The 19,246-nt window shown below is 45.5% G+C and overlaps 1 protein-coding gene across 3 annotated transcripts in view; it reads left to right on the forward strand.

Annotated features, from left to right (window-relative positions):
* Window positions 1-19,246, forward strand: part of LOC138580770 (oocyte-specific histone RNA stem-loop-binding protein 2-like) — a 743,835-nt gene that overhangs the window by 681,798 nt on the left and 42,791 nt on the right. The window contains exon 1 of one of the 3 annotated variants that reach the window (XM_069651573.1): window positions 16,739-16,900. The exons of 1 other annotated variant lie outside the window; for it this stretch is intronic. In XM_069651573.1, coding sequence (XP_069507674.1) covers window positions 16,806-16,900 — 95 coding nt within the window. In that variant the 5' untranslated portion in view covers window positions 16,739-16,805. Of the gene's footprint in view, window positions 1-16,738; window positions 16,901-19,246 lie in introns of those variants that run through there. One more of the 3 variants, XM_069651574.1, reaches the window with a different exon arrangement.

Consider the following 19,246-nt stretch of genomic DNA (forward strand, 5'->3'; position numbering starts at 1 on the left):
TTCTCGGGTTTGGCCAAGAGTTTATGTTCACAGAGTCGTTGTAGTACTGCCTTTACATGTTCTTCATGCTTTAGAAGGTCCTTGGAGTAGATCAAAATGTCGTCCAGGTAGACGATGGCGAAGAGGAATAGCATGTCAGAGAACACCCTGTCCATAAAACGTTGAAAGACTGCTGGGGCATTAGCTAATTCAAAGGACATGACCAGATATTCAAAGTGACCAAAGGGTGTTCTGAATGCTGTTTTCCATTCGTCTCCTTCCCGGATACGAATCAAATGATAGGCACCCCGGAGGTCCAGTTTCGTGAAAATCACAGCGCCTCTGACCGCTTCCAAGATATCCGAGATTAAGGGTAAAGGGTACCGGTCCTTGAGGGTGCATTGATTTAATCCACGATAATCAAGGCAGGGTCTGAGTTCCTTAGTGTCCTTCTTAGGAACAAAGAACAATGAAGCTCTGGCTGGAGATTTTGAAGGTCTTATGGTGCCATTCTCAAGGTTGGTATCCAAGTATTCTTGGAGGGCCTTTTTCTCAGGTTCGGAAAGGATGAACATCCTGCCAAAGGGAATCACTGCTGAGGGATCCGTGTCTATGGCGCAGTCTTCAGGCCTGTGAGGGGGTAAGGCCTGGACTATGGCAGTTGAGAACATATCAACAAATCCCTGATAAGCCTTAGGAACCTGCACGATATTGGAAACCATGAGAGGTGCTTGATGGTCTATTGGTGGTTCTTTGGAAGGGGTCAAGGAGGGATCCAGGATTAAACAGTGAGACATACAAAACTCTGAGCCGAGGAATAGTGATCCTGCTGTCCAATTGATATACGGATTGTGTTTCTGTAACCAGGGCATGCCCAGTACTATGGGGTAATGAGCAGACTTAATAATGTCGAATCGAATCCGCTCTTGGTGGTGGTTAATTGAAAGCTGGATCTCTTTGGTCTGCAGGCTTATGGGCCCCGAAGTGAGGGGTCTTCCATCGATCGCTTCCACCGGCTGCATGATGCTTCGTGTTTCGTATGGGATGTGGTGACTAAAAACCCAATCTTGATCAATGAATATTCCCATAGCCCCGCAGTCTACCAAGGCCAAAACAGGATAGGTCTTATTGCCGGAGGTTGATAGGAAAGCCTGTAGTATCACTAGATTGTTTTGTCCTGGAGAGTTCAAGGATGGAATTGATGTGGAGCAAACATCTCTCTCTCGAAGCCCTGCTCCATCTAGGATCGGGATTTGGGGTTTCCCGAACGCCGAGGAGGGGCCAGAGGGCATTCTCTAACCAAGCGTTTGTCTGAGGCACAATACATGCACAACCCCGTATTAATCCTTCTCATCCTTTCTTGCGGGGATATGGGTCCACGGAAGGCTCCTATCTGCATGGGTTCAGGTTTGGTGACTGATCCTGGGTTTGTGTCAGATTTGGAGGTACTCTCAAAGGACACCTTTGGAGGGTTTCCTCTAGATTTTTTCTTCTCTACCTTCCTTTCCTGGATGCAAAAGTCTATTTGCATGGCAAGGTCCATAAGAGCCTGGAATGAGCTTGGTCGGGCCACTCTGGCTAACTCATCTTTAATCTCCTCATTTAGCACTCTCCTGAAAAGGGTAAAACTTGCCTCCGGAGACCAATCAGCTTCCTTGACCAATTGCTTGAATTGGGTTACATACGTGAGCACATCCTGGGATCCCTGCTGAAAGTCTAAAAGGCGTTCCTGGGCAGTAAAGACCTGCTCTGGGCGATCAAACATGGTCTTTAGGGCCCGTATGAAACCATCGTAGTCATCTAGGAGAGCGCCGCCGGAGTTAACTAGGGGTATAGCCCAGGTTAAGGCATTTCCAGAAAGGTGAGAGATTATGAAACCCACCTTAGCCCTGGGAGTGGAAAAGTAATAGGGCTTAAATGTAAAGGAAACCAAACAAGAGTCCAGGAATCCACGAAGGGTTTTTGCCGACCCATCGTATTTGTCAACAATGCCGCCCAGTAACACACTTTCTTTTGTGGCTGAATCACGGGATAGACCTAATAGCTTGAGAGCAGCGTTTTCAGCCTTTAAATTCTGCACCTCGGTGGTTAATTCTTGCATACCTCGCATCAGGTCCTGGACGGCCGCTTCCATGTCGACTTCGAGTGCGGTCGGTAGGCGTCTCAAACTGTCACGGAGTTCCCCCCTTCTCACCTGAGACCGATCCTTGCTGGACTCCATGGGCGGTGTCTTCTTGCGGACAGACCTGGATTTGAATAAGGCTGAGCGAGTCTCTTCTGACTCCAGCGTGCGTTTAAGATTCCGGGATGCAGCAATCCGGGGATCCGGGAAACTAAGAAGGCGTGCTGATGGCGCACGAGTCCAGGAAGCAAGAGGAAAGGGAAAGGGGCAAGAAATGGAAGTAGAAAAGCTAGGAACCAGGAAAGCAATACAGCGAACTACAGAGCACACGTCTGATCGCTACTCGGCAATAGCATTGAGACGCACGGAGCCGCCGGGGTGCGGTCTATTAGTAGAATACATTACGTCCAACGTATAGACCGCGGAAGGCGTGTCACGCTGGACGGCCATGTTGGGAGTGTCAGGGAATGCAAGGCCCGTTGCGATAAGGACCAGGAAGACCAAAAGGGGCACGTCCTGTGGGTCATGACAGGCATTGCAAGACTTCATAAGGACCCACATAGCAGGGCAAAAGCTTCTTTTTACCCCGAATGGCGAAGTGTTTAGTTGACAACCACACTCGCTCCCCCTGAGTGTACACAGGTCCCGGTGAGCGATGTTTGTCTGCCTATTCCTTTGTTCGTCGCTGAGCAGCTTGAAGATGGCAAAGAACAGAGGTACAAATGGCAATTAGAGAATTTCTCACATTCTTAGCAGCAGGAACTTGGTCTAAAGAAGGGAGAATAGATGGAAGGATTCTTCGGTGTAGGCCATAGAGAGCATAAAACTGGGAACAACCCACCGACAAATGTCGAGAATTGTTATATGCGAACTCAGCAGCCCCCAAAACAGATAACCAATTTGACTGATGTTGTAGGCATAAACAGCGGAGGTACTGTTCCATAGTGGCATTCGTACACTCGGTTTGTCCATCCGTATGCGGGTGATAAGCAGATAAGCAGAGGAAAGACAAGCATCTATGCCTAGTGCGTTGGTCAGAGAACGCCAAAAGCGTGATGTAAACTGCAACCCCCTGTCGAAGATCATCACTGTGGGAAGCCCAAAAAACCGAACTATGTTGTCAAAGAACAGGGAGGCCAACAGGGAAGCGGTTGGAACACCCGGACATGGTATAAATCGGGCCATTTTGGTAAATTTGTCAACTACCATCAGTATGGCTGACATACCCTGGACCACTGGAAGGTCCACCACAAAATCAAGAGTAACCATGTACCACGGGTGCAGATGTAAGGGCATATTCATCAAGAGTCCTACAGGTTTCCCTGGCTGGCGCTTGCACTGGGTACAGAGGGCACACACGGAGACGTACAGATCAGTCTCCTTCTTCATTCCGGGCCACCAACACCACCAATGTAATAGTTCATAGGTTTTAGTCCGACCTGGGTGTGCCACCAACTTAGAATCATGCGACCATTCGAGAGCCATTCTTCTGGTTCTATTGTCCGGAAGAAACAACAGACCATGAACATAAGGAAAACCTGAAACAAGTGTAGCACCCAACCCCTCAAGAGAGGAAACATGATCCTTGGCCCACTGCCGCACCAGGTCCAAAAGGGACGAAGAAGCCAAACATACACAGACCACCGAACCAGAGGGTAAAATTTGTGTTACTGGTTTCTTAGTGTCTCAATGGATACCAATCTGGGACAGAGCGTCTGTTTTTTCGTGTAGAGGGCCAGAACGATAGGTTACCGTGAAGTCAAACATCGTGAAGAAGAGGTGCCAACGTATTTGCCGGGCATTAGTGCATTTTACATGGGACAGGGCTTGTAAATTTCTATGATCAGTATACACCGTTACTGGGTGTCTTGCCCACAAGAGGTGATGCCTCCATTCTTTAAACGCAGCCCGTATGGCCAAAAATTCTCTGTCCATTATAGTATAATTACGTTCAGCAGATGACAACTTTCAAGAGAAGAATGCAACTGGGTGCATCTGCTGTGTAGAGGGACAGATTTGTGAAAGGATAGCCCCTACTGCAATGGCGGAGGCATCGGCCTTCAAGATAAAGGGGAGAGAAGGGTTGGGGTGCTGCAAAACAGGAGCTGTAGTAAAAGCCTCCTTCAAGGCCTGGAAAGCCAATTGTGCATCAGAATCCCAAAACAATTGAATATTAGGGCTGGTAAGGCGCGTAACAGGGGCCACAATCTCTGAAAACGAGACTATGAACCTGTGATAAAAGTTTGCAAAGCCCAGGAAGGATTGCAGAGTTTTCACAGAAGTTGGAACAGGCCAATCAAGCACCGCCTGGACTTTGGAAGCACACATATGTACCCCTTTCGCAGATATTTGGAACACCAAGAATTCGACTGATGATGCATGAAAAACACATTTCTCCATCTTTGCATATAAGGAGTGTTCCCGGAGACGTTGTGAGACAGAGCAGACATGCTGGATGTTTTGGTGCGAAGTGTTGGAAAAAATCAAAATATCATCAAGATATATCACAACATAACAATCCAACATGTCTCTGAATATATCATTGACAAAATGTTGCAAAGTGGCCGGGCGTTACAAAGCCCAAAGGGCATTACACAGTATTCAAAGAGAAAAACAAAGATGTTCCCAGTCTCACTGGGCCAAGAAATTATAATTAGTTGTTTGTGCAAAGAGAAGCCTTTATTGTTTGTGCAAAGAGAAGCCTGGCACGTGTTTCAAGCTGTGTACAGCTTTTCATCAGAGGCTTAGGTTGCAGCAATAAGAACTCCACATTTAGAGTAGGACAATGCCAGATACAGTTCTCGAAATGCCTCGCAGTTGCAGAAAGCTCAATGACCGTTTGTTTCAGTCTACTCGTGTTACCATTGCATCATTGTTTGTTTTTCTTCAACTATTCCTGTGGATGTGTATTGGCAGTACACCCACACCGCCCAGATACCCGCAGCCTTGATGTTTATTTTCTTAATCACTCTATAGGCGCTGTGGACTCGTGACTTTTTCTGCCATAACTTTGTTCTTGTCAGTATTCGTATAGACCAAACTTGGTCTTAAAGGCGGTCTTCCACTCGTTCCCACTTCTCATCCTTACCAGATTGTACGCCCCTCTTAAATCTAGTTTGGTGAAAATGGTGGATGAGGTCAACTTGTCAAGCAGTTCAGATATCAGAGGCAGTAGATACTGGTTTTTAACAGTCATTTTATTTAGGGCCCTATGGTCCACGCAAGGGCGTAGGTCCCCCTCTTTCTTGGGTACAAAGAAAATTGGGGACGCTGCAGGGGACCGAGATGGCCGGATATGCCCCAAACGTAGAGCTTTGTCTACATACTCTCGCAGATGGTCCTCCTCTTTGTGCGTTAAGGAGTAAACCCGACCATGTGGAATGATTGCCTCAGGGACCAAATCAATGGGGCAGTCATAACTCCGATGTGGAGGAAGACTTTCAGAAAGTTTCTTGTCAAAAACATTGATATACTCTTTGTATACCAAAGGTAGTTCTGAGGTGGGGTTTTGCAGTATGGCACTAACCGAAGAAACGTTAGCAACCATTGCCAAGCAAGGTGACAGCTCTGAGACATCCGGAGAACCAAGACATTGTCAACTGCAAAACACAGAGGAGAAGCACACAGTTTGTTGGATCCAATCAATAACCTGATTATGGATCTGTAACCAAGACAGTATAATTCCGAACTCAGGGGCCGAAATAAGATCAAACTTCATGTACTCGGAATGACCTTCTGGAGTTGACATCCAAAGAGGTCCAGTCTGTTCTGTTACTTGACCTGAAATCAGACGGGAACCATCAACGGCATGTACTTCCTCAGGTATCTCTTTGGTGGAAGTAGGCAACCCATGATGACTAGCCAATTGTACATCCATATAATTTCCGCTAGCACCAGAATCGATCATGACAGGGCTGGAAAAGAACACAGAACCAGGGGCAGAAAAACACATAGAAAGAAACATATGAGAGGCAAAATAGTTTTCTCCTGAGCCCTCTATCAGATGACTTGTCCTGCAGGCTTGGGTTAAGGACAAGTCTTGGCGTTTCCCACCATCTTAGCCAGTCTTTTGGGGCAGACGCAAATGTAATGACCTGCCTGGCCACAATAGAAACAGAGGTTGTTGATCATGCGTCTTTCCTGTTCTGCCTTGGATAACGGTCCCCTGGTAGCTCCTATTTGCATGGGTTCCACTTCCCCTGACGAACTAGAAGTACCTGCGTCCGACTTGGCTGAGATGCGGGGATCCGGAACCCGGCGTTCTCCCCGTCTCTGCTGGTGCCTGGCTTCAACATGTAAGACTAGGTCCACCAATTCCGAAAAAACGGAGGGTACTGCTGGTACCACTGACAAAGCATCCTTAGGTTTGTCTGAGAGAACTTTGTAGAAGATGGCAGCTTTCTTCTATTCTGGCCATGTGGTCTCGACCGCTAACTGGTTAAAGCGGGCAAGATAGGTTAAGAGGTCTGCTCTCCCCTGAGTGATGGCAAGAAACTCAAGATCAGAGGCCTGTGCCTTATGTCTCATGTCAAACACAGCGTTCATGGCTTGGATCAGGGCCTCAAAATCGTACAAAACCGGGTCATCTGCCTCCAACAGAGGGTTGGCCCAGGCGGCTGCCGTCCCGCCCAAATGGGACAGAACAAAAGCAGCCTTAGCTGTGGCATCTGAAAATGCCAATGGTCGACAAAGGAAATGGAGACGGCATTGGTTCACAAAAGTTCGATAGGCCTTTGGGTCACCCGTAAAGCGTTCTGGCGGAGCCAAAGGAAAAGGCCCAGGCAACACAACGGGAGTCGGAGAAGGAGGTAGAGCTTGGGGTACTGGAGGGTTTGAGACTGCTGCAGCCTCACCGAACTCCTCATCAGGAGGTAGCGGTTGTATAAAGCTCTGTAACACGTCTATACGCTGATGTAAGGTCGTATGGGCGAAAGCCATATCAGTGCGCAAGGCTAATAAATCTTGCATGAGGGCCTGCACTGGATCTGGTCCCAGATCCATGTCTCACAGGCGTGTAATAAGGCTCCTTAATCTGTCAAAACCTAGACAGTTATATATATCACACAATTCACTCTTAGTCTGGAGCTAATTGCAACCAGACTTTACCCACAAGAGCGCAGTCTGCAGGAATACAGTACACCTGACAGACCAGGGGCTTAAGTGAAAAGGCAGGAGCACCAGCAACAGAGTCAAGGATACCAACCTTGGCAACCACTACCCTCTGCTTCCCACTCTTACCTGCTCTGTGAAGGAAAAGACCCGAAACCTACTTGGCACCACAGAATTCAGCAAGGTGAGAAGAAGTAGCAAAATCCACAGAGTAAGTTCAGAATACCAATTAGTCAATGTTGAAGCACCTAACCCGGACAGCACGAGGGCGCGAACTACAAAGGTTTCCAAGGCAGTCCTTCAATATTCTGCATAGCTGTCGTGACTGAAGAGGACTATGGAACTCTCCCGTGACCCCTCCTCACCTGATGTTTCAGAAGAAGTGCTTTGTGTCAGTGAGGTCTCTCGTCTTCTGGGTGTTGCCTTCTGAGTCTTCTTCTTCCTTGTGTTTACCCTCTTGTCGTGTAGGTAAGGACGGGCTCTGCTGGAGGCCACCTTGGCAGAAGGGGAATCTCCTAGCCAAGAGGGACCCCCAGGAAGCCCACCTCAGACTCAGGGAAAAGGTTTCTTCGGCTCCAAAAAACCCTGGAATGTGCTGACAGCGTGGGAGGTACGCCTAGCCTTGGATCAAGTACGACTCTTGGTGACGGGCGGAAATGTTGACATGGCAAGCTCAAAGGCGTGATACTTCCAGTGTGGATCAGTTGGTAAGAACACAGTAAGTCAAAGTAGAGCAGAAGAGAGGGAAATGTGTAAGGGTAGCAAGAAGGTATGAACGTCCAGAATGGTTTTAGAGCATGCAGGAGCACAGAATAGAAGGACACTCACAGCACTTCCGAAGGTGTGCCATGAGGAAGGTAGAAGAACACACAAAGCAAGAGAATGAACTCCGGAGACCCGGAAGAGAGAGAGTGTGGAAAAGTGAAGGAGGAGAGAGGCAGCAGAGGGGAGAGAGCAGGAGTGAGGAGGCGGCAGTGGGACAAAGGTAGCCGCGAGGAGGGAAGGCAAAAAACTTGCTAGAAGAAGCTTGGCGAACGGAGGACACAGAACGCCAACAGGTACTAGGAGCAATACAACGCACTGAGCGGAAGCTTCAGTGCGTTGTTATAGAAACACCGTAAGGCGGCGGCCATCTTGGGGGAAGACTAGACCGCGCCTAGCGCTTCTAGCAGTGTTTCACGCCTTACGATGAGAAAGAGCCCATCGATGCCAAACTTTCCAGGGCTGGTACATGACAATAGCGTCCCAGAGATAAGTGAAGGATGGGTGACCAGAGATGAAATCAGGAGAGCGTCCAGAGTGGTCACCAGAATGTCCAGGAAAAAAGGTCCTTGAAAGTTCAGCAAAGCGTCCCAAAGGTATGGCAAGAAATAAAATGAGTAAAAAGAAAAAGTGGGATTTCACAAGGGATGAAAAGAGAAAGCAAAATTAGGAACTGAATGGAAGTGAAAAAGCCGAAGAAGGAGGAACACAGGTAAGTGGAAAGGTACAGATCTTAGCTGAGATGGGAGTTGGAAACTGCTTGACAAGACTTAGCAATTTAAACACCAAGAAACTGGAATTCGAGTATCAACGTAACCAAACGCGAAGCAAAAGGACAATCCAGGTAAGCAATGTAGCGTCGGGAAAACCAGGGAACCAATCCGAATGTGCCGGGCACCAAAAACCAAAGGGTAATCCAAGAGAATAGTCCGTAATAACAGGCCAGGGGAATCGGAAACAGGAATCAGGACGTAAGTAATGGAATTCAAACACTACGAAACTGGCACCAGTTGCACAGTTAAGGAGCACCCAAGCCACATTTCAGTTAACTATTAATAGTCTACTAGCGTGCAGAAGCGGAAACACGTTACGTACTCCTCACGTGATCATAGTGCCTAAGTCCATTACTGGCACGGAATGCTGGAAGTTGTAGTCCGAACAGGACCGCCGAACTTGCGGCATTGGCCAGGGCACTTTCCAGATGACATAAGGGGTGCCCAAACGCTGTCGCCGCCGCATATGGGGTCAGGGCATGACACCACCGGCCCAACACCATGGGTATCGCCTCTTGTAATTGTCCCAAAGGAGGTGGACGTCTTAGACTCTGCATAGATATGAGAGTAGCCAACACCGCCATACAATGGGAACGGCACCCGGGTCAAAAAATCGAAGACATGATTGTCCAACTAAACAAAACAGTAGTGTTCTCAAAGCTGGACCTCAATCAAGGGTACCACCAGCTCGTGCTTCACCCGGACTACCGGCCAATCACCACGTTTGCCTCCCATGAAGGATTATTCAGCTACAAAAGACTAAACTTTGGGATCTCCTCAGCGGCCAAAATATTCCATGTAAAAATACGCCAAATTATAAGACCCATAAAAGGAATGCTAAATTATAGCGATGACATTCTTGTGTTCGGGAAGACTCGTTGCGAACATAATGATGCCCTCCGAGCTGTCTGCAACGCGATACAAGAGGCTGGGCTAACCCTCAACATAGAGAAATGTTGGTACAGAGTTCTCAGCATAACAGAAACTGAGACACTTCAGAAAGGGTTGAGTTTTGTCCCCACGTTTGATACCTCATTGTTTGAAACAAAAGTGGAACTATATAAGCTCATTAGGAAAATGAAATTGAAAGTATTTTTCAATGAAACAGAAATACCACAAACCACACAAGGAGAATCCCCTTACAAAGAATTTAAACCGAAAAGCAAGTTTATACCACAAATCAACATGCCAGCAGTGGAAGTTTTTGAGAAACAAGTCCTGAGAGATCTGAAGAAGATTAATTTCAAGAGAAAAAATCACAAGAACTTGAAACCTCACGAGTTCAAATTACTGAAAGATCTTTACAGCGATGCTTCCATAACAATCAGACCTGCAGACAAAGGTGGAGCCTTGGTGATATTAGATACTGGAGATTATGACAGAGAATGTATACGACAACTTGCAGATACAATTGGACAGTGATCCAACAATAAGAATCAAGCAAAGTCTAGAGACTCTACTAGAAGAAGCTGAGGAGAACGCATGGATAAATCACCATGCACACGAGTTTCTGATGAACAGAAATCCACGCATTCCAAATTTATATCTGTTGCCAAAGATACACAAAGATCTCACTAACCCTCCCGGAAGACCGATAGTGGCCGGAGTAAACAGTGTATTACAACAACTTGGAAAGTACATCGATTACTTCCTACAACCCATGATCCACAAAACTACTACGTATATTAAGGATACTAGGCATTTTCTGCAACTGTTAGCTACAGTACCACATTCACCATCACAGATTTTGTTTACTGTTGACGTGAAGAACTTATACACGTCTATTCCACATGACTCTGGAATCGAGGCAATCGAATGGTTACTCCTGAACACAGGCGATATAGAAGCAAACAAAGAATTTATCATCATCTTATTACGTTTCATTTCGACCAATTCATACTTCAAATACAAAAATCAGTTTTACATGCAGATAACAGGAACGGCGATGGGAGCCACGATGGCCCCCGCATATGCCAATACATTCATGCATAAATTTGAGTCCGATCACATATTAAGGCATCCAAGATGGAAACCACAACTTCCCGTTTGGATCCGATTTATAGATGATAAATTTGGCATTTGGACGGGCACAGAGACAGACCTGATGGAATTTTTTACATACCTGAACACAATCAACGAAAAGATACAGTTTACTCATGAACATTCCAAGAACAACATCCATTTTCTTGATGTGAATGTACAATCTATGGAACATGAATACAAGACCAATATATACACGAAAACAACAGATCGCAACAATTTATTACATAGACTAAGTTTTCATGAACCAAGTCTAATCAAAAACCTCCCCTACAGTCAGATGCTTAGAGTGAAACGCATCATCAGTGATCCAAGGGATTATGACAAAGAACTTCATGAAATGGGTGAGAAGTTCCTGAAACGGGGATACAAACAAGGAGAAATAGCAGAAGCTAAACATAAGGTGAACCAAAATCCGAGAAATGAATTACTAACAGCCACAAGAAAAGTGAAAACAGAACCTCCATTGGTATTCGTCACCAGATTCTCAACACAAAGCACTTGCATCAAATCAATCATAAAAAAGCACTGGCAAGTGTTATCTTGTGAACAGCAAACGGAGACACTCTTCAAAGAACTACCAACATTTGTCTATCAACGTAGCAGGAACTTTCGAGACAGCTTAGTGCAAACAAAACAACGCAAGAAACAACCAGACACTAAACGTGTTGGAACTTTTCTGTGTCTGCACTGCAGCAACTGCAGTTATGTGTTGAAAGGATCGACCATTAATCACCCTCATACCGGGAAGAAAATCTTGCTGAAATCATTCGCAACTTGTGACTCAATGAATATTATTTACGCCATCAAATGTCCCTGTGGGCAATTCTATGTGGGCCAATCCCAAAGAAAAGCAAAGCTTCGTTGGAACAAGCATCGCTCGTGTATACGCAACAAGAACTTAAATTCAGCTGTCGCAAGACACTGGATTAAAGAGAGACATAACTTGACTCAGATTCGGTTTATGGTGTTGGAAGTAGTTCAAAGCAATGATCCTCATGAGAACATACAGACCAAACTCGACAGAAGGGATGTTATTGGATTGAGAACTTGGGGTGTCTAACCCCACGAGGAATGAATGAAGATATCAACTGGGCGTGCTTTTTATGATCGCAAGGTTTTGAGGTTAACACCAACATGGGCATATTGTCCGAGGATTAGCTTTACTTTATTAAAATGTAATAAGTGAGTGAAGTATGGGTACAATGAAAGAGATGTTTACCAGTACAAAGGACTTACAAAGTAGATTATTGTTGTATATGTATAATGCATTAATTACTCATTATGATTGTTTACTACTTTCCGAGTATGGATACTGCAATGAGGTTGATATTCAGTATGTTGAATGCACTATAATTGCGAGTTTAGTAATGTTAATGTAAGTTACAACACTCTCAAGCATATTTCGAGTCTAACGCTCAATATAGTGTCCAGGATAACAGAGAAGTGATTACTAACAAAGGTGAGAGAGCTCACTTAATTCCCTTCATATGTGCACCCCTTCCGTCCCGTCTCCCTGTGTCCATGGGGACATGGAACGCGAGGCGTTGCTATGCGGGCCACGTGCCTAGCAATAGCACACGTAGATCTGGGTTGCCATAGGAATATGTACGTTAACCGGATCACTACTTACACATTGGTTACACAATCTGAATTAATGTGCAATGCCTTATCTCAACAAGTACAGATTGACGATCGGAAACAACAGAGTAAGTACCTATTAAACTCCACAGACTCCTTCCCCGCGTTCATCCCGTTTCCCCGTTTCCATGGGGATGCGGGACACAAAGCGTTGCCACGTAGGCCTCCCGCCACGTGACAGCGCACACAAAACGGGGTTCCCATAGAAACTGGTATACAATTGCTTCCCAACGCGGCGCGAGCTTGCTGCAACTTTCCCTACATTGCAGAACGCTAGCGGAGTAGATACGGCCACAGAGTGAGAGGACGCAGAAGCACACACTCTGAGGGGTAAGCATTAGACCCACATTTAAAGTAATGTATAGGTACGCATGAGACTCGTACAATGAAGAATAGTGAAATATTAAGGTTTGGTCATTTTTTCACAGACGATTGTAACGTTGAGAACAGAGGGTTATCTACCTCACAATGGTGTCAGGCACCATAGGACATCACAAAGGTAATCTTAGTGCATTTCAGACATGCACAACACTACAAAGTCGCTAGTGCATTTGTACAACTGTTTAGTAACATTAATCTAACGAAGATGCCATGTTGTTGTTTTCCCCTCATAACCTTAACCTTCTGTCTAATGGGAATTACCTTCATTGGGTATGTATATTTTAATTTACCAATCATACGTTGACTGATGTTCTTCAAAATGGCGGACTGTAACATTTGACATACATGGATTGATGTATTGCCTAAATTTTCTTTCTTTCTGAAACCACATTTGATTTATGATTTCCTTCACATGGGATGTACTCTTTGTTGTTAACTTTTTGATTTGTTTATTTACTGTGTGAAGTGATTTCGGCTGATAAATGATCAGTTGAATATAAAAGTGTTGTTAACGCCCTGAAGGAGATTCACTCCGAAATGCATTGGCATTAAAAACAACCATACAAATATTGAACAAACCAACTTCTTATTTGATGAATACCTAGCAGTTTTCAAAACTAATGACTCAATTACTAATTTAGGGACCAGGTCTGAAAGTTTTTTCCAATTCTACTTTGGACATCAACCCATAGGTGCAAATGAAGCAACAGTTGGATACAACTCTTTATAAAGTTTTGTATCAAAAAAATATTTAACCAAATGAATAAGCTCCACAAGAGCTCACGTCGAGAGTGCCAGACTTAGCTGGATGAGCTCATCCATCCTCTTGTATATGGTTCAGCAAAGCTAAACTCAAGTTCTTCGGACACATTTTTTCGGCCGAAGGGGTGACCCCTGACCCCGACAAAGTCTTGACCATCCTCTATCTTGAGAAACCCAGTCAAGCAGCAGATATCAGATCTTTCCTGGGCATGGCAGGATATTGTGCCCGGTATATACCGCAATTTGCGACCATTACCGAACCCCTAAGACGACTATTGCAAATGTCTATGGAGTGCCAAGCTGCTTTCGACAACATCAAACACTCCCTCGCGGAAGCTAGGATACTTGCATATTTCCACCCGTAATGGCACACAGAAATCGTCGTAGATGCCAGCCCGGTGGGCCTGGGTGCAGTCCTCACCAAACCAGCGGCCAAGACACGCATCCAAGACACGTGGTTGCATACGCCAGTAGAGCCCTGGCTCCCCCGGAATCGGCTTACTTTCAGGCAGAGAAAGAAGCCTAGCAGCCCTCTGGGCCTGCGAAAATTTTCATCATTTCATCATTGGCAGGAAGTTCACCCTCATAACCGATCATCAAGCCCTCTAATCCCTCTAAGGCAACCCATGAACGAAAATGCCCCCTAGAATTGAACGGTGGGGAATCCGCCTGCAGGAATACAACTTTGACATTATCCACAGACCGAGGGGAGAGAACAACCCGGCAGACTACCTATCGCGCCACCCTGTCGGCGTCCCCACTCCAAGGCTCGGGGACTCGGAATACATCAGCTACGTCACCACTAACGCTTTGCCCCCGGCCATCTCCACTGAAACCGTTGCTGCGGCCTCAGCGGCAGACCCATCAATGGCCCTAGCAATCAGTCTGACAGGAAACAATAAATGAAAAGACTTTCGGAGGGCGGTCCAAACACATCCAGGAGCAAGTCGAGGCGAACTTGAGAGTTTCACAAGAGTGCACACCGAGTTAGCAGTTCAGGACAGCTCCAGGGGGTGCAAACTAGTCATTCCCAATACACTAAGGGCAGAGGTCATCAAAACTGCTCACGAAGGCCACAGAGGCGCGGAAAATACAAAAAGACAGCTACGGTGCCACGTATGGTTCCCGTTCATGGACGATATGGCCCACCGGTGGGTACGGAACTGCACAGCCTGTCAATACACTGCGAAACCAGAACCCCCAGTGCCACTCAGAATAACCACGATTCCAGATCGCCCGTGGGAACGAGTTACGACAGATTTCTATGGACCATTGGAATCAGGAGACTACCTACTACTACTGATTGATGAACACTCAAGGTTCCTCATCGTGAAACGAGTGAAGTCTACAGCATTTGCACATGTCGGGGCCACGTTCGACGAAGTTATCAGTGAGTGGGGGATTCAGGACAACGGTCAGCCTTTCAGTGGACACGAATTTGGTGTGTTTGCAAAACACATGGGATTCCGACACCAAAAAGTAACTCCAAGATTGCCTCAGGCCAATGGCATGGCAGAAAGGTTCATGGCTTCCATCAAAAAGACCATGCAAAGAGCACGTCTCGAAGGGACTGACCAACATCAAGCCTTATGCAGAATGTTGAGAGACTATCGAAACACGCCCCATGAAGCAAGACCCCAGCTGAGCTCATGGTGAAATATTGAGTCAGAACGAGAGTCGTCAACAACCCTGCATCAAGGCCGAAACCAGACCAGGAGGTCCTCCGAAGAGATGAAGAAAGGAAAGAGAAGGCACGAGAACAGACTGACAAAAGGAGGAGAGCACAAACCAAAGATTTCCAAATAGGAGATGAGGTGTGGGTGCAACAAGCTGTACACAAAAAGGCTGACCCCCAATTCTCACCAGAACCGCTTCAAGTCATCGCTGTGAAAGGGTAAATTGTAACAGCAGCAAACGATGAAAAAGAGGTGACACGGAACAGCTCACTGTTCAAGCATGTCACGGGAGGAGAGGGGGACACACTCCCACCCATCGACCCGAACTATGTTGACATTCATGATGAGGAATGGGTGCCCCTCGAACCGCAAGTTCTACGTCAGCCAAATCTTCCAATAGAGGTTGATGGCGACCACAGCCAAGGGTCGCGAGGACGGCCCCAAAGAACAATAAAAAAACCTCTGAGGTTAGTAGAGGAGTGCTAATCGTTTAGTAAACAGTTAAGCTAATGTTGATGTAAGGACATTTGTCTGGGGGTGTTGTTGCGTAGGCTGCCCCTTTACGGTAGCCCCATAGAGACAGAACGTCACACTGGAAGTGACGTTTCGCCGCAAGGAAGGGAAGGGGAGGAGTTTAGTTGGAACGAGGGTTTTGAATAAAGAAGACGTTGTTTGCATCCGCTGGCTCCTGCGTTTTATTTATGGCAGCCTCCGCTGCTAACAGTGACCAATAGTACCAGGAGCATTTTACAGAGCTCCCTAATGCCTGTCTGCAATATATGCCAGCTGTAATGTTACTTTGTTACACTCACTACCTGCTAGCATTCACTCCTTTATGCTGATGTGACCCCTTCTCCTAACAAAGCACATGGGCATATCACACTATAACACTCAATCATAGATGCACGTGCATGCAAAAGACCTGCAAACATGTGTATTCATCCTAACTTTTACAAACGCACATCGCGTACCATTCAAGACACTTCACTTTAAATGCAAATGTGTAATCTGCTTCAGGCATCGCGTTGTGGGCAGTGAACCTCTTGGTTGCTGCAATGTATAGGCTGCAGGCCTTGCTTAACACCAATCCAATGTGTGAGATAATTGGTGCATGCCGGTAGCACCCGCAGTGCACAGCCGGTGACACGTGTGGGTCACACAGGGATGGAGGTGGAGCGATAAAATGCGTTGGTGGTCACACAATCTCTGCCTCAGCACTGAAAGGGTCCCACTCTAATCCAGATCAAAAGCGCAGGTGGTTCGTGCACGGTCTACGGGGCATCACCTCCATTTCTTGGATCTACGTGAAAAAAACAAGCCGGAAAGGTTCACGTTGATGAAAATGTCGACTTGCGTTTTTTAATTGGGAAGACATTATATTAAAATGATTACCTACATTAATTGAAATAATTTAAGTTTAGAAAAAAATATGAAACGCGTATACCGCATGAATACTTACATTTGGTGAGGCGTTATTTGTGTTGCTTTCGTTTTTGCCAAATCTCGCTCGAGTTCGCGCGAGAGCACGAAATTAGGAACTAAGTGTAAGCGAAAATACGAATGGACTGTTCATTGAGCAGGTTGGACCGCAAACTACGGAAAAGTGCGTGCGGACAGGAAATGAACAGTGGCTGGGAACTAAACCACATGAACAGGTAAGTTCGGAAAAGGAAAAGGTAAGTGAACTAAATAATGCTTCATAAATTGATTTGGAAGCGTTTACCTTTGCACGGCAAATAATGCATGAATGTGCGAGTATACGCACAGAAATGACAAATAATGTTGTTTCCATGTAAGAAATAGGCAATAACTACATTAGGAATCCCACGCGATAAGCCAAAAAAAAACTACTTCGCCGCAACGTTTTAGAAGCAATTACGTTAAAGTAGCAGTAATAACATTAATGTGAGAGTGAAGAATCCAATACCTACATATGGAATCACCCGGTGAAACTGTTAATGAGCCTTCGTAAACAAACACAAATCAAATTAATGCAAGTGTGCGTACGTTGATTAAAACGTGTTTTCATGGCTGCAAACGGAAATCAATTATCAAAGTACTTCAACGTTGGACATTATCGAAATACGACATTTTAGTAGGGAATTTCATTCGAAAAAATTGTCTATACGATTTAATTTTTATTAGAAATTTTGGGGTACAACTCCTTTATTGGCACTTTATGTTAGCTCTGGTTTACTCTCTCCGCCCCCTCCATCAAGGCCCTCTTTCCATCACCCAGACCACATGTCAGCCTAGTCGGGCTTGTTTCTTCTACGTTGGTTTGCCATGGGCCAACCTGGCCTTGCATTTTCCTGTCCTTGCTGATAAGCAGACTGCCCTCTCCACTGGTTCCTTCAGCTGTACACTCCTTTCACTGCCATTCCTCCTCACTCCCAGTGCCCATACTGTTGTGATATGAACTGGTCCAAGAGACTGTATACGTTTGACAGTATCTTCATATTTGTGGAACAGTCGGAGACATTATTTGGGTAAATCCACAATGCCAGAGCGGCCCATTATGATTTTGATTGGATTTAATTTAGTGAACACCTTTTCCTGAGCCACTCTTCTATGAATCCTGGTAAGCTTTCTGATGGGTACTAAGGGTACGCTAAGTTACAGCAGGAGTACTGCGAATTAAGCCCCTCAGTCAGCAAAGACAGTCCAGAAAAACAGCATTATTTTCACGGGAACTCTTGGATGACGAAAGGAGCAGAACATTCTGGTTTAACTGTAGAATTCTGTCAAGCTAGTAACTTGAAATGAGTGAACCACCCACCCTGAAGGGTGTTAAAATTAAGGGGGAGGAGTTCTGCATTAAGTTTGAACGTGAAAGAAGGGGTTTCTGCTGTTCCGCCCCCAGATCCAACCACAGAATTTTAAAGCAGACCACTGCAGCTTGTTAATGGGTTTAAAAATGTTGGTGGGAGTGTCAGCTGGCCAACCTACTTTCAGGGACAATCTTCTCCCCCCCCCTCAATAAGATAATGCCCCATGAAGAGTGATCGGGTAGAATTGACTTGCCCAGGTAGCTACATTCCCATCGGCTAATGTAATCCCTTTTTTATCAAAAATGTTTGCCACATTTTAAACCAAAATCGCATAGAGCCTCCAGCGTTGTTGATGCTGTGGCCAGTACTGTCATTTGTCGTATGCCTGACATTATTTTTTATTTAATTTATATGCAGAAAGGAACAATGCTTTTGATTACAATAGATGAATCAGATTTTACAGGAAGCAGTGAGCCTCTTGCAATGGGGTGAGTTTGAGTAACATTCTGACCAGCTTGTGGAGGGGCGTAAATGGAACAGTCACCAGGACAGTACATAAGTGGACATACGTAGCTTAAGGGCAACCAATATTGGACATTAAGTGCAGGTATGCGGTACGGCCAGCTGTGTTAGCAAGGCATAAAATAAGCAGCGTCATATAGCAATTTGCTATGCAATTCTGTAAGTTTGCTAATTCAATTGCCACATGTGTAGCAAAGCTAGCTATTTAAGTTACCCTGTTCAATGAAAACACGGCTCACCTTGCATTCCTCTCTTGCCTTCACGGCTCTCTATCCCCTTTTCTCGGTTCACTGCAAGTTCATATGGGCTTATAAGGGGGAGCGCAGCAGTAATTGTCTCATCCACTTTTAAGTGCCAAAGCCCTGTGTGGGAGTACGAGGCAAGATGTTTGTTTTTATTTTTTCAAATAATTGCAAACTGGAAGTAATCGGGATGATACTTTTTATTAGGGTAACTATATCCTGTCTGGCAAAGACAGTCATTCCATTCATAAAAAATTAAGTTGTTATATAAAGCATACAGTATTTTTACTATAAAGCACTGCATTCTCTATGCTTTACTGTAAAGTTTAGGTTAGTGTATCTAAATCTCATTGTCACCTATATTTCATCTTGTTGGTGAAGATGTATCGTATTGACAAGTGAACACTTTTGAAAATGTACATGATCACAGCCAATTTTAAAATCTGCTTATTGGTGTACATTTAAA

The sequence above is a fragment of the Ambystoma mexicanum genome, chromosome 3p, assembly GCF_040938575.1.
Source record: "Ambystoma mexicanum isolate Mex_15411 chromosome 3p, UKY_AmexF1_1, whole genome shotgun sequence".
In the NCBI taxonomy this organism is placed as follows: Eukaryota; Metazoa; Chordata; class Amphibia; order Caudata; family Ambystomatidae; genus Ambystoma; species Ambystoma mexicanum.